Raw genomic sequence first — 16,434 nt, forward strand, 5'->3', positions numbered from 1 at the left:
TTGGGAAGTATTTGTTTGAATCCGGCTATTTAACCAAGAACTGGATAGAGACAAGTCATGAAGATAAGTTCTCTTTAAAAATTAACAGCATTTCAGGTGGTAGGAAGAACTGAGATGTCATGGTGGAAGGCCAGAAAGCAACCAGAGCACGTTCTGCACGAGCTGTGAAGCTGGAGTGTTAGCAACAGCCTTTGGTAGCTGTGGTTGCGGTTTTTTTTCAGGTACTGACTGCAACAACCTACTTCTAAGACCAGAATACCTATGAGACAACTAGAAAATGAGATAAGCAGCACCGCTGAAAGAGGTAGAAGTTTTATGCACCTGCTGAAGCCACAGACTATGAATAACCATCCATTAACACAGCAGCTGAAGCAACAGGAGCATATCAAGAGATTATTGATAAACACTCATGAAAAAAAGATTGATCCTCCAATATATTGCTGAGGAGAGAGTTTTTTACTCCTTTTTAAAAGAAGGGGATGGATCTAATGAAATTTTTAAGATACTTTTTTGCTTTTCTACAACACTGTAACTTTATGTGAAATTTGGTGAAAAAAGGATCATATTCTTTGCTGCATACAATACAGAAAAGCCAGATGCTGATCTGACATTTATAAGCAATTACAGGATCTAGACATACATAAGAGTGTCAAGATACAAGAAATGTTATGGGGACCTTCTAATCCATGGGCTACACTTATTTCCTGGCACTAGCCAGAAAACAGCAATCACTGTCACAAGCTCACAATCATAAGCTCCCAGTCTGAGACAAACCACATCATGAAGGATTATCAGAAAAGAAAACAAAACACATCATATGGGTCTAGTTTGGACATGTGATAAGAAAATTTCCTTATGGGAGACATGAGGACAATGTTGTTCTAATTACTGTTTATTTATTAAGAGTTAGCACACATGAGCTAGTTCTTATTCTTCCCATCCCTCAGAAAAGAAAAAATGAGAAGAAAGAAAAATAAAACTGCTACCTACCTGCTGTGGAAGGCAAGCAAAAAATTAGGAATTGCTATGTGTCTGCGTGTAGATATGCAAAAAGAAATGGGAAGGAAACTCCTGAACAATAATTTCAAAAGCCATCAAAAAGACTGGAATTTAAAAAAATCTACATAATCAAGCTCAGAAAAAGAACAACACTCTGTCTTAGGGCAACACTGTTATCTCTTTTGATGAACAGCGATGGATTTCTTTTTAACTTCATTGCAACTTAAAAAGTGACTTTCTTTTTGAAAAGGTATGACTAAAGTGATTTAAATTGAATTAAAAATGAAGTTTTTAAAATAGAGTACTTACTTAGTTTGCCATGTAATCATCAATATTGATACTTCTCTTGATGAGAATGTGTCCATATGTTTATTCAGTGGTCATTGCTTAGGGTAAAGAATTGTCTAAAACCTCATCATATTTAATTTATTCAGCTTCCTGACACCTTGGCAAGTTTAGACATTTTGCATCTGGCTCACATCATATTTACATCAAGAAAACAACAATACTGATATTTAGATAGTACAGAAAGTAAGAGCTGTGTCAAGCAAATGTGCTGTCAGATTTCATCCACCAGAGGTGAAGTGAGCTCTGCCTTGTAGATCGTTTGCTACACGGATGGACTGCTGATGAAAGGTTGCCTTAAGATCAGCCTTCCGGAGCATGTAGGCTGGAATTCTCCAAAGTCCACATGAAAGACGTGAAGATATCACTAAATATCAGGCTCATACTTTGTGAAACATCTGTTGGCCAGATCTTTCATGTCATCTGGGATAGCCTGTTTGACATTGCACAATCAAAGAGACACAAAACACTACTGCCATCAATTGCCTCCGAATGTCTTTGGCAACGTATGGGAGCTGATATGAATGAACACAAGAAGGTATCAGCAATGGTTCAGGTGAAATGACTAATATTCATGCTATTGTTAGAAAGATAAAGGCCATTCCTCTAGCCCAATCGCATGCAATCAATTTTTCACGTGATATGGAGTTTAACTTGTACTAAAAATATACTATCATTCAATGGGCATAAATGAAGTGAAAATCTTTGTCAAAGACTAGGGTTTCTCCCATGCTATTTCACAGCCTCACCTTCCATGGAACACTGGGTACAGCGAGTTTATAATGAAGATAATAAACATTTTTTTCATGAAGACTGGTGCCTAGTGATTTATTGCACTGATATTTACAAGTGGTTTAAATAGGTGCTTGCACAGTGATTTTGTACAACATTAGATAATACTGAATAAAATCATTATGACTCAAATCTACATAACAGTATAAGAAAAACCTAAACAATGACCACAACACAAAATAGTGAACTATTTAAAAAGCTTTTAGACAAGATTTAATAAATTTGTATTAGTTTGTGATAAGGAAAGGTTTTTCTGCCCTTCTCTCTCATTTCACTCACCCTATAGAACAGTGAAATCTGCAGTACAAAATGGTATCCAAATATTTTTCTCTTCCTTCAAACCCCAGCATATGGGATCTCTTAGCCCAGCAATATGTAGTCCTCCCTACACACTTGTTTGAGACACAACAGATAGCCACTGATACCATGTGTCATTACTTGGCTCTGTTTCAGCACTTTGCTATAAACACTGAGACCAGAAAGGAAGGAATAGGAAGCATAGACTGTTCCAAGATTCTGCTGCTTGTTTCTCCAGAAGTAGGAAGTCCACATGGTTTGGTATTACCCAACTGCAGAGAATGAAACAGCTACAGACACATGGAAACAGGCAACCTAGTACTGAGTAGCTAGTCTGGGCTAGATAGAGCAGAGGTGTATGCCCAGGATAGTTACACCACACATTTCTTAAAATCAAACTCTTCAGCACAGACAACATATACACTTGAAAAAAAAGAGAAAGAAAAGAAAAAAATATGACAAATATTGTAGGATATAATTCTAGTTACAATCATCAATGTTGAACATTGAAATATTCACTCACTGAAAAAAGAACATTCACAGACATATACATTGCAAATTTATCATATACACTGCCCTGTAGAAAATAGATGTTCTTATATTTTTCATCACAAGAAGCTAAGGGCTTGAGTAACTTATTTGACATCAATCCACAGTTCAGCCTTTGAGCCTGCTGGGCAAATTAAAATGTCAGCTCATGATTCACCTGTCATCATCTGAACCTAAACACTTCCTGAGAATTTCTCCCTAAACCCATGTTTTATTTCATTCCTAATAAACTCAATAATAATTTGGATTAAAAAACAAAACAAAAAAAAAGAAATGTGTGGCAACACCAGAGGGTGATACAGTACAAATCTCTCTGAAAGAAGCTGGCCTTCTTTTTCCCACCTTCTCCACCCCTTCCTTTTCTCCTTGGCCTCAGGAACATCTGCCCAAATGCAACTGTCTTGATGACAGAAAGATGGAACAAAATTGTCTACGTAGTTTTCAGTTAAGCAATTAAAAAAAAATGAAACCCAAACATAACAGAGTTATTTGGGCCAGAGAGACACAAGAATGGCTCAACTGAATTACGGTGTGTAAAACTCTGGCCTACTGGCTGAGTAATTCGAAACAGGATATTCTCCTTCTTTAATATATGAACAGATACTTCCTTCCTGTGTGACAAAATAAAACCTTCAACATTCTGCTTTTTATTATTTTAGAAAGAAGCCAGGGATCAGAGAACATCAATGAATGAAACTGTTTTGTATATGTATTTCAAATTAAAAAGAAAAAAATTCTAAAATTTAAGGCAGATCTCTATGTTTACACACACACGTTTCCCGTCTACCAAATGATTCTTGGGACTTCTGCTTCAAACCTTTTGCATGCCCTTAAATAAAGCAGTAATTCTGAAAATGTACCTTAAAATAGTTGCTGAAAAGGAGAAGAAAAAAATAAAATTGCCCTAAGTCATCAACTCATTGGTAATAATTTCATAGAAAGCCCAGCTATTTTCTATGGAGAGGAGCTGGCAAAAGAAGCTTGATATCAGATGACCAAAGACTGATCAACTGTAAACTGCATTGCAACAACCAACAACATACTTGATTTCATAACTCTCTAAGATCCGTGCAAACACCAGATTATAAATGGGACCCGGTCTTGCCAGTAGCAGGGCTATTGCATATATCTCTTTTGCAAAATTACAGTTGAATATTGATAAATGGCTCTTGCAAAGACACGGCAGCTGAAAAAGCACATTCAGAGACAAGGGTTCATGATAAAAAATCTTAGTCATATCCTCTTAGGTCTCAAATGGCCACATTGCTGTCAGTTTTCTTTGCTTTACCTGAAAGCATTAAAAAAAAAAAAAAAAAAAAGGCAGCCAATGAATGTGAACAAGTAGAGAAAGCAGTTCTCCAGACAAATACATAGATGTATTTGTCACCACAGCTGCCTTACTATTTACTATGCATACTGGGTCTAGAATTTCCCATATACACTGTCTTTTGAGGCTATAAAGAAAAAATTTCTTTAAAGATTCTTTTTCTTGTTTACTGAACGGCAATATTGATCCCATAGACATTTTTATTTTTTACCTAAGTATAGCTAAATTCAGCCTTGAACATGATGTTATTCCTCAAATTCCTCTGGAGCCTATTTTTATTTCTTAGAATGGAAACTTCTGATCCAATTTCAATCCTTTTGAAACTGAAAGAGCATTTTAAACTCTATATAACTTGTAAAAATAACTAGTAATAATTTCTGGTTACTGTGCAGAACAGAGCTGCTGAATGTGGGGTTTGGGCTTTTTTTCTGATTTAACCATGCTTCTCTTCATAACTTACTACTATATTTGAACTTGTGTGATCTTTTTAGCACACTACACATAAGATAATAACCCTGCTTCACCTCTTGCTTTGGGGATATGTTCTTTTTACTGGAATATAGCTGACATTCAGTGTTGCAGTACTTTCTAAATCGTTCTCATTCTGTCATGAAAATGAAAAAAATACACATTAAAATATTGCTGACATTATAATTTGCTACTAAAATACTAAAAAGATAAAAACTTTGGAACAAAAGGAACTGTTTCCTTATTTTCATTTGATTGCCCTTTAGCTGTAAAAATATATGGGGTTCTACAGTGGGTGAGACATTAATAGCACAGTAACTACCAGAGCATCTCAAAGAGCAGGAAGCAGTTAATCCAAGACAAATACATTTAAATCAGCTGTATATAAGAAATGCTTCTTTATTTCTGGACATCCAAAGTCTTAATTCTAGCCTTGGTAGTGCTTTCCATTTCTTTTATTTCCAACACCGACATGATTGTTTAAGAAGAATAGTGAAGCTTTTATGCTAATTACTATGCTTACTTCAGAAAACGTGAAAGCGTCCACATTTATCTCCTCATATTCATCCTCCACTTCATCACTTGTAACATCTGCAAGAGCACTGGCCAGTTTCTTTCGCAAAAGAAAACCCTTCCAAAATGCCTGAACAAAAAATTTAAAGCATGTTATACATAGCCATAGATCAAACCCAAATCCAGATTCTCTATGTTATCCCATTAGGAAGATAAAACATCTTGGGCCTTTGTTTAATAGCTCAATGATCTGTTTTTTGAACTTTATGTGACATTTAAAACTACAAGACAAATTAAATGCCAGAATATGTCTAAAGCTTAGAGTACTCAAGAGGCTCTCCACAAGTAAGCAGAAAGGAATCCTGCAACTCCCTCAACTACAAACCTCTAAAAAGTAGAGGTCAACTAATTAATTATTTGACAATTCCTTCAGGGACTATTATAAACTGAAAGGAAAGGCTACATAAGAAAAACTCGAGTGTCAACTTTCAAATTACTGAGAATAAAAATACAGTTGTAGTAAATGTCTTATACTTTACAAGTAGCAATTCTTGGAGACATCTGATGTAATTGACCTAGGTCAGTTACTCTTTCTTAACTGTCTAATACCTTTATTTAAAAAAAATATTAGCAGCATAATCATGTCTAAGACAAAGGAGCACTTTAGGAATTAAAGTGCTAGAAAACAAGGAAGGGTGTTAGGAACACATGCCAAGCATAGAATCATATCCAGCAAAAACACATCAGAGATCAAAATGAGATAGACAGAATTAAGAAAACTACATTCAAAACAGCAATTTTCCCCCAAATCAGTATTTGACAACATTAGAATTCAAGATGCCCCAAGTGTTTAAAACACCATGCAAAAAATTCTCACTGTCATGAAAGAAGTGGTGTTGTACATATCTAACAGATCTGCAATGAAGGCACTGAAATAGGAAGGGTAAATCTCATATTCTGGTTTAACATCTAGATTATTAATTTTTAGAAAAAGTTTGTCTAACCACACAAATTATTGAATATGTTACTATTTTATACACATAATTCCTAATTATTATAAAATTATTAAATGCATTAGAACTGCTTTCTTATCATTTCATTGTTGTTATTTTCCTACAGACCTTCATAAGCATCCGGATAAAATATCCTGATATTACTGAGTGATCAAATGACAAATATATTTCATTCAACAAAGACAGTTAGTTCTTACAGATTCAAAGGAGAAAAGCAATCCTAATGATATATGCAGAAAGCTAAATTGTAAGGCAGCTGCTAACACAGATCTGCGAAAGCACCAGGTCAGTGCTGAGTCATGATCAAAAAGAAAAATTACATTTAGTAGTTTTTAAGAGACAAGATAAAAACTTTCATTCTGTACAAATTCATTTTATATCTGCCTATAAAATTCAGTTCTTGTTCCTTCTTTAAAAAAGATTGTAACTGATTGTGGTAAAGGTTCAGAGAGGGACGATACGATAAAAAGAATTACAGAGAAATGTGAAGAGACTGAACAGACTAAAATTTTATTTTCAAGAAGTGCATGTAAAGATGGATGTATGAGAGATCTAAAAATCTAATATGCACAGAAGATAAATAATAAAAGACTTATTTTCACATTCACTTTGGGAATTATCATGTTTGAAATAAATGAAAGGAAGCACATATTAATCACTACATAAATTTATTAAACTCACCACTTTAATATATAGTAGAGGTCAAATACATAAGTAAGCTCAAAAATTGATTAAATAAGTTTATGGAAATCAATTATTAATATGCTAACTACACAATAAACCCCAATAACAAATTTTTGCTTCTAAATCACTTTGTCACTTTTGAAATTTTTATGTAAAACTTACTGTATGGAATGTTTCCAAGTTAACTTGGAAAATGAAATCAAAAGAGTTGATTTGCTTCAAAATGTAGAAAAAAAACCCCATGAACCTTGGCAATTTGGCAGGCAAATACTATATCTGGTTGCCAAACTAAACAGAGTCAAGGTATGGACTTCAACTCTTGCCCATAGTAATACATTCTGTTTAATTGCTATTAGCTCAGTATCTACCCTAGGACAGACTAGGCCACAGTCTGTTCCCAAGGACAATGCAGATAAAGCAATCCTGAGTTTTGGAGATGGGAAGAGAAAGAAAGAAATGGATAGGTAGGATAGAAGAGGCAGGAAGATTATTTAGTCACATACACATCAGACACGATGAATTAGTTACACAGCCTCCATCAGTTTCATAGCATAGAATGGCCCCGGTAAGAACACGGGCATAGGATCTCTCAAGCATAATATTAGAATTAAATCAAGTAAAAATAATTCAGGGAAATACTTGGTGAAAAAAGGGAAAATATTTTTATGTTTCTATACAACTTTTTGCAAAGAAGTATCTCTTTCATAAACATCAAGCTTATACTGATTAAATAAAACAAAAAATGTTTCATTATGAAACTATTAATAAAATAATAAGCAAAAATAGAAGATGACAAGTACACAAAATTATAAAGATTTTTTTGTTATTGTTATACAATTTTGTTATACAAAATAAGTAAAGAAAATACCATAAACCAACCTGGATTACTGTGGCAGCTTCATGTTTCTGTCTCAAAGTTTCTATAAACTGATGATTTTCTGTTTTATTGCATTTATTTTTCCTCTGAGTCTGGTACTGCCTCCAGAAGGACTGGATCAAGGATGCTGCCATATGTAGTCTCATGGAGAAATAAATACCTTTATGACTCACATAGCTTCACCAATACAACTGGATTATCATATCTGCCAAACTTTAACCGTGAAACATATAGCACTGTGCTTTGAGGCAAATGAAAAGCTGTGCCACTAAACAAGAAATTACAATCCAGAAATGACATATATGTTCAGAAACACTGGAGGATATTCACATCACATAACTTCTGAAATACAATCATCTAAGGACTAATCTCCATTGGGCTCTGTTCTGTGAAGAATCACTGCAGAGGAAGAGTCCTCAAAGGAGGGGTTAGGAGCAGAAGTGGTGTAACAATGACTGAATAAATTATTGGAGGGGTGTACTTATTTACACTGACCATATTAAAAAAAAAATAAAAAGAAAACCCAACAAAAAACCCCCAAAGAAACAAACACCAAGCACTAAAGAAGGATAAATACTGAAAACTGCATGAAACAGGTATTTCCAATGGAGCTGACAGGAAAAACACAGAAAGTGGAATTTCATCTTTTGCCTGCTTTTAGACTTTAATTTAAGACTACTGACCACTGGTTATATGTCTACATTTTCTAATTTGCTCATTTTTTTAACAAGCACTAAGTACAGACTATTTAGATTTCTATTTAGATTCAGATTTCTAAATGGATGTTCAACTAATTCATACTCATGGAGAAAAAGTACATTGTCAGCTCTGGATTATGACTCTACTGTCTTGGAATCCTTTTCTCCACAAAATACTCATTTCAATTGGATAGTGGATTAAAGAAAAAACATCTATATTTCCCCCAATCTTTATGTAATTTCTTTCCTTGTGCAGTGCATCTATTTAAATAGAGGAGTACTAGTCAGCAAAAAAAAAAAAAAAAAACAACACACTTAAGAGGTCAAGACAAAGACAAAAATTTTTTTGCATTCTGTTTTGAAGAGAACTCTCCAAAACCACTTACAGAATTCATTTAAAACATTAACTAAAAACTAAATGAACAATTTCAAAATTTTTTTGACATATTCATCTTATGCAATAGACTACTGTATTCTTGCTTTCAGCTTGCTGAGAAGCGATCATGAATTGCATGGTCTTCCTTAATCATAAATTTTATGACAATTATTAGTGCCTTAAGTACCTACTAAGCCCTGTTTTCTATTTACCGTAAGCCTAAACAGCTCAAAGAAGCACACCTGCCATGCTTGCTTTTCATAGTGTTCTCAAGAGATCTGCTTTTGAAACTGAATTCTTATGAAATTTTAACTCAATTCTTGACGATTTACTGCAAAAAAATCAGCTTCTGTTTCCCGTCTGTACATCCAGAACCATACAAATCAGCAGCAAACACATTCCAAAGTGGTAATATACCAGTCTGTTTCATGCAGGAGAAAATCTGGGGGCACAGAACAAGCTGAACTGGCCTCTCACCCCTGCCTCTACTTTTAAGAAGCAGGTTAAGGCATGTTGGAGGAGTACCAAAAGCAGGGCAGGCCATTAGCTCTTCAGTCATCACAACAGCAGGCGACTGGCCTAAATCAAGGAAGTAGGATGGTAGACTCAAGCAATTTTTCCACCTGCCTTCTAAACAGTACTGACTATAAAGTCTACACAGATTAATCTTGAATGTCTAATGAATAATTTTGGTTAAAAGCCCTTATACTAGCTTCTAGTTAATCTCCTCCAAAGTTTCTGCAAAACATTTGGCATTTGCATTCCTAACTCTGTATGTGCCATTGAATTGGTGTCCTAACATTATTTGAAGTACATAAATATCTATATCCTAATATACCAACTGGGAGAATATCACAAAGGATTCTTAATTGTTAATATGGAAGCCTAGTAGGCAACACCTTAATATAACTCTTTATTGTCTAATAAGCTTAAAAATATTACCTTACAAATTCTGTGCCTCTGTTTTAAACAAGAAATCCTCACTTCTATTGTCTATCTGTATAACTGATTTGAAAGCAACCTGACATCCATCTTACCTTTCTGTACCATTCCCAAAGTGCTGGAGATTTCTTCCCGTATCACTTGCTACTATCACTGCCTGTTGCAAAGTGAGTTGGCTTGACATATTATTGTTGCCTTTGCTCTCCCCACTGTAATTAATACAAGATTCTGTGCTCTTCTGCTTCACTCTCTGATCTCCTCTATTTTCCTTCTGGTGCACAGGTATGGAGGAGTTAATGAATGTGGCCTGAATATCGCCAGTAGTAATCCATCTTTTGGAAGGATCCAACAAGACCTGTTTATTTTCTGTCACACCCATGATAAAGAGGTTATTTTCCTGTAGGCAGCCAGTGGATGTTTGTTTTAAATGATTTTGAAGCGCTTCTGGTCCATCTCTGTCAGTAATGTTTAGTTCACCGTACTCATGTACATATCGATGTTTAATACTAAGTTTCATCAGCTGATTAAAATACCAGCATTGTCCCAGTGCAGAATCAATAGAAGAGGTAATTCTGAAAAAAAAGAAAAAAATGTTTTTATCTGTCTGTTAGAATGCTTTAAAAAATTTTCCCCTATTATTTTCTAAAATAGCTTGTATTTTCAAGTATTCTTACATGTTTCCATATTCTTACAGCAAAGAGCAATTACTCTGATTGGAAATCCAGTTTCAGTAATTATAAATCTTGATAGCATTTGTCTTTTTTTTGGACATATTTAAAATATAATCACACATATTTCTGATTTTAGACTGTATTTTTTTAAATAAAGTTTTCAGTCTTTTTAAAATAGGCATTAGGGCATGCATTTCACTATTAATTTTCTGTGTGGTAAGTGGCATGTGAAGCCCAAATTTTTAGAGGATTTGAGGCAATTTTGCCATAATAATCCAATTTTACCAGGGAACTATGAGAGCTCATATAAAAATAACAGTAATTTTAAAATTTAGATAAGAACTAAAGCAACAAAACCCAAACTTAGATTCAAAGCAACAAACCACAATGTCTAAGGAAAATTCAGGAAAACACAAACTTTTAAGTACAGAAGTTTTTATCAATATAAGGGAAAGTGCTAGACTGAAGTGACACTAATCTATGAAGTCTGGCTCTCATTAGTTCCTTGTGTTACGCTATCTAAATGATGAGGATAAGTAAGAGTAAATATGAACTAATTGTTACAGATTCAGATGGCTGTCTGTACTTTGGATGGTGTTTGACCATTTTATTAGGTAGAAGGTATTTCTGGAATCATGAAAACATTTTCCTTTAATAGTATAGATAGATGCAGAAATCTGTAATCCGGTGCTAATTTCAAAGGAGCACAAAGTCAATTCTAGGTCAGCAATCCAAGAGAAAAAGTAGAAATAAGATCAATTTTCTTGTTAGTCTGGAAAAATTAGGTCCTAAAATTATAGTTAGAATAACAGAATTTTCCTTCCTGTTCATCATTCTCTAAAGGTGAAGTTTTTATAAGGTTTTATTAGGGACTGTTTACCATTATAATTATATCCTCTAGTAAAGTTCAACTAAGATTATTTTAGATTTTTAAGAACATAATCAATCAAATATTACAAGAGTTAAAAAATATACCAACTCTTCCTCTGCTAGTGCAACTTCAGTGCTATTGGACAAAATCTGAACGGCTAAATTGATCCACACAGTTTAAGCACAAAACTCACTGTGTAACAGCAGCACATTTGATTGTCCACTCCACAACATTGCTCCTGTGCCTGTTAAGTCCACACATATGACAAGTCCTAAAGATATTTATACCAATCTATAGATTTGTTTAAGGATCTAAGATACTACATAGCAAGAATATCAATTTCCTTAACAAAAAATACTTAAAGCATTAGTAAAATACTTTAGTTAAATATATTGAATTAGTCCAAGTATTTAAAAAAGATAAGTTTGGTAAAAGATCATTACCAAATTTCTACAAAAAATAATATGAGAAGACAAAAAAAGAAAAATATGGGAAAAAAAATCTACTCCTACCTGGTTTTTTCCTTTTCTTTGCTTTATTTTGTTGGTTTATTTGCTTACAAAAATAAAAATATTGCAGAAAACCCCAGAATGCTTCATACATTGAGCAAAATAAACTTTTGCATGAAAAGCATAACCTGAGTATCCTTGTTCATTGTCAAAAAAAACCAGAAAGAAACAAAAACAAACCACCATAACAGTGAATCCTCCCCTTTGACAGATGCAGAGGTATCTCAAGCAGCTGTTTCATCCTTCCAGTGGCTATGAATGCTCAAGCAGAAATGAAAGGGGAGACTGAGGAAATGAAAATTCAGGCAGGGAGTAATTTTGTGGTGACCAGGGACCGTGTGTTAGTTTTTTCACAGAGGCTGCTTTTTGGGCAGTTTTTCCAAGCAGTGTCTGCAAAATACCATCTTGTCACTGTGGGCATGCACCCTCTCCCATACATTCCCCGGCAATCCACAACTATACTTCAATTTTGCAGGATTTTTAGGTTGCCCTCAGTATCAGTGGTTTTGCGATTTAGGCAGTCAGATTTGCTTAAGTTTAAAGAAACTACAAAGGAAGGTGAAGTGATATGTCAGAGACTTATGTGCAGTGAAGTGGCCTGGTAAGTTTGTTTGAGGTTCTCCTGCGAATGTAAAGCTCCAGTGCACAGACAACAACTGTTACGTCAGGGCCTGAGTACGAGGTCTCAGCTTGGTGGTTTCCTTAAATGAACAAGGATATCAGGCATCCTATCAATGCACTGCTACTTTCTAAGTGTCTCAATAGCACAGCATTCTTGATACAAGAGACATGCTGCTGAAGATTGTTTATTCAAATCACAGAAAGGAAGCTGCTGTAATGGAAAATATGCAGGACTGGTTTACCTCTTTAATGATAAAAAACCCATACAAAGAACGAGTGAAGACTAAGTAAGAAATATGACATTATTAAGATCTTTGATACCACAATATTTCCTTTTCAATTAATGTAAATTCATTGTTTGCCTTTCAGACCTTTTCCAGAATTATCGGTCAAGGGGTCTGGTCACACTACACCTGGAATTGCTTCTTGGTTAAGATATGACCAAGGTTTTAAGCATAAATTAGCATCTAGACAAAACAAGAAATGGAACTATCCTATGGAAACACCAGTATCCATAGTGTCTGGCTGCTTAGTATGTAGTGAAATGCAGATTAATATGGTGGCCTTGCTACAAAAGAAGTTTTATGGCTTCCAGCTTTGACCAGCATATTCCTTCACGTTCAGTTGCTGCCTGGCTACCCATGGCTTTATTTTGATCATAACAAGTGAAACTGATTTATGCCATATGCAAATTTTAGCATAACCACAAAGCATAACCACTGCTCCTGCAGTGTGAGAAAGGGATAATAAGCCAGAAGAGCAAGGGATGAGTCTTGTGTTACTGTACAAATGTGCTAGACCAGTGGCCCTGATATAAAAGATCAAGATATTATTTTCACAAAAAGATATTAAGAGCAAAAAGCTACCTGTAGCTTTTTTTTTTTTTTTTACCAGATACCTCTCTATTTGTGCTAGCATCTTCCAGGCACTTTGAGGAAAGATAAAAGCATTAGAATTAGATTTTAATCTAAAAAAATTAAGTCAGGAAATTTAAGTCAAGCATTTATTAATGACTGTTACAACTTCAGTCCTCACATCAATCCAGAAAGAGTATCCATAGCTGTCCTGGTTAATTTAGACCAAACCCTGCTCAATTCCCATGCAGTGTTCGGCAAGGGAGGAGTAGAGGTGGGGAGGAGTAAACCCCACTGGCAGCAGCTAGGAAGTGTAAGGATCCATGCACAGGCTGACTCAACAGATATGGAAAAGGACAAATTATTCATGCTTAAAGGCTTTCCAATGGAGTTTATATCAGCAAAAATGTTGCTACTTAAGAAATTTAAAGTGGCAGCAGAGGCTTGCTTGTAGAGCTGACACATTTTGTATAGATTTTTATACTGCAACCACACCTGCAATGGCTGCCTGGTTATTCAAAGAGCATAATTTTGTCAGAATGAGACAGTAAATCTGGAAAAGTCAGTAGAACAAATCTCTCAGAGGCAAAAGGGACAGGCTTGGAAAAAACAAGACAGTTCTGATCGGGAATGGCAGTTTTCTCCTGGCCCTTGCAGCTAAATCATAATCAATATTCTACTCCTTCCTATCCTCGTTTGTGTGCTAGGTAAAACCTTGCTTAATATCATGTTTTTCCCTTTGTGGCTCTACTGTGATTTTCATAATTATAATACACAGAATATTCAAATAGTACACCTCAATTTATGTGAGCTTTTGTTTGCAATAGTGTAGGGTATAATCTAATGTCTTCAGGGAAACTTCTGTTGAACATCATTACTGATGTTCAACTGCAGCTTACCAAAGTCCCTTACAAACACATGAAACAGGTCACTTTAGACATATTTTCTCCTCGCAACACCATTTATGAAATTCCTGTCATTTTCACTGTAATATACATACAGCACTTCTAAAATTCAAGTTCCACTAGCCAGAAAACTGCACATCTGATGACTGAATAAAAATTGCTGCAGCCTTAAGGGTCATATTATTTTTTTACATGATAACTCATTCCAAGTAATCTAAAGATTATGTGACAGAAAACATTTACTAGAATAGAGAAATTCAATTTTAAAATAACTTTTATTCTTAAGCATGGCAACAACAAAGAAGTTTTGGGAAGAAACAGCACAAAGAATTTAACTGGGCAGCAGTGGTGCAGGAAACAGATTAGGGAAGGAAGCAGTGATTACTTTTGGCAGCTTATATACTTGAGGTCGCACCTACAGGGGCTCATAACTTAGCAAGATGGGAAACAGAGAGACATTTGCTCTATTGTTGGCCTGTTCTTTAGCAATGTCACATTAATTCAAGTATTGCAATATGTACGTATAATAGCTATGCTGCTAAGGTTTATATACAAACAAGTTGTTTAGAGTTCCTTTTATGAACTGCAGTTTGCAACAGTTTTCAAGTCATCCATCAATTTTACTTCAGTCAAAATAAAAGATAGATGGCTTTAACACAGAAGAAATTAATTTTAAGACTAAATTTGATACAACTTGCTTCAATCATGTCAAAGTTACCAATTTAAAAGATCATGAATGAATTCTCAAAATCTTAAAAATACACAACCCTCCCTCCTCCACACTCCCTGCCCTCCCTTCACCCAAACCCACAAATTCAAGAAAGATGTTTACATAATCACCTCTTTCCACCTTGTTCTTCTCAAACATCTGCAGGCTCTTTCAAACATTTCCCTTTCAAAATTTACATAGACTCATAGAAAAATTCTCAATTGAAGGGACCTCAGGAGGTCTCTAGTCCAACCTTCTGCTTCAAAGCTGGGTTAGCTCTCAAATCAGACCAGCCTGCTCAGGGTTTTATCCAGTCAGGTCTTGAAAAACTCCAAGAACAGGACTGCACAACCACTCTGGGCAGCCTATTGCAATTTATCACTGTCCCACCCTGAAAAGGTTTTTCTTAATGTCCAGTTGTACTCTCTCTGGCTGGAACGAATAAATTCTCATTACAGTTGCCCATATAATGCTGTGGTTTAGATTTGCGACTGCAACTGTACTGATAAAACACTAATGTTTTGCTGAACAGTGCTTTGACAAAGTCAAAGCCTTCTCTCTTCCACTCAGCAAGTAGCCCAGGAGTGGGCAGAAGGCCTCCTCTTTACCTCCTTCCTTGGTAAAGAACTTTGCACTTGTCCTTGTTGAATTTACAAGGTTCCTGTTGACCTGCCCTCCCATCTTGCCTATGTCTGACTGGTAGTCCTCCCCTCAGGCACGTGAACAATTGCCTTTGAACACTTGTGGTCTGCAAGCACAGTAAGTGTGCACTCCATCATCTCCCGCTCCCAGTCTTTGCTAAAAGATGTTAGAAGTACAAGTCAGCTTTCAGAAAGTAGCATGACACACTAACTATTCATAATTAATGGATGGTCTGAGACTGACTACCCAACAAGTTTCTTATTTATCTTTCTTATGTCCATTCATGTAGAATACAAAAACCCATTAAATTTCAGGAATATCATCTTTCCCTCCCATTTTTTACCATCCTGCAGAAATGTATATGAAAGCTAGGTCCTTAGATTCTACTAGAGTTTGCTCACAAGTCATATACTAATTATAAACTGGCATTTTTTCTGGAAAAGGATAATGATGAAATGTCTAAATACCAGACGTGGAAAAATCTTCTCAACCATAGAAGAGGAGAGCTTTATTTTCTTTTATGAAAAAGGAAGGAAAGAACACCATTTCACAATGGTAAATAGATTAGGAAATATCAGCTTCCCACCTGCAAATCAGAAGCCAAAAATCACAGAAGTGGAGAAGACATATCTTGATGGTTTAATGGAGAAACATATGACTTTTAGGAGTCACTTACACATTACATCTCTCATAGAAAACCGCACTATATAATTTCACCCAACTAATTCCTATCTAATCATTAATACAAACCTCTTTTCAAGGTAATCCGGTT

The 16,434-nt window shown here is 35.2% G+C and overlaps 1 protein-coding gene across 5 annotated transcripts in view; it reads right to left on the bottom strand.

Moving 5' to 3' along the window:
• The window catches only part of LRRIQ1 (leucine rich repeats and IQ motif containing 1), a 106,595-nt gene that overhangs the window by 64,496 nt on the left and 25,665 nt on the right, over positions 1-16,434 (bottom strand). For all 5 annotated transcript variants that reach the window (XM_017743942.1, XM_017743940.1, XM_017743941.1 and 2 more), the window contains 3 exons: positions 9,976-10,452; positions 7,867-8,005; positions 5,301-5,420 (listed from right to left, as the gene is read on the bottom strand). In XM_017743942.1, coding sequence (XP_017599431.1) covers positions 5,301-5,420; positions 7,867-8,005; positions 9,976-10,452 — 736 coding nt within the window. The remainder of the gene's footprint in view (positions 1-5,300; positions 5,421-7,866; positions 8,006-9,975; positions 10,453-16,434) is intronic.

The sequence above is a fragment of the Corvus brachyrhynchos genome, unplaced genomic scaffold, assembly GCF_000691975.1.
Source record: "Corvus brachyrhynchos isolate BGI_N302 unplaced genomic scaffold, ASM69197v1 scaffold9, whole genome shotgun sequence".
Lineage (NCBI taxonomy): Eukaryota > Metazoa > Chordata > Aves > Passeriformes > Corvidae > Corvus > Corvus brachyrhynchos.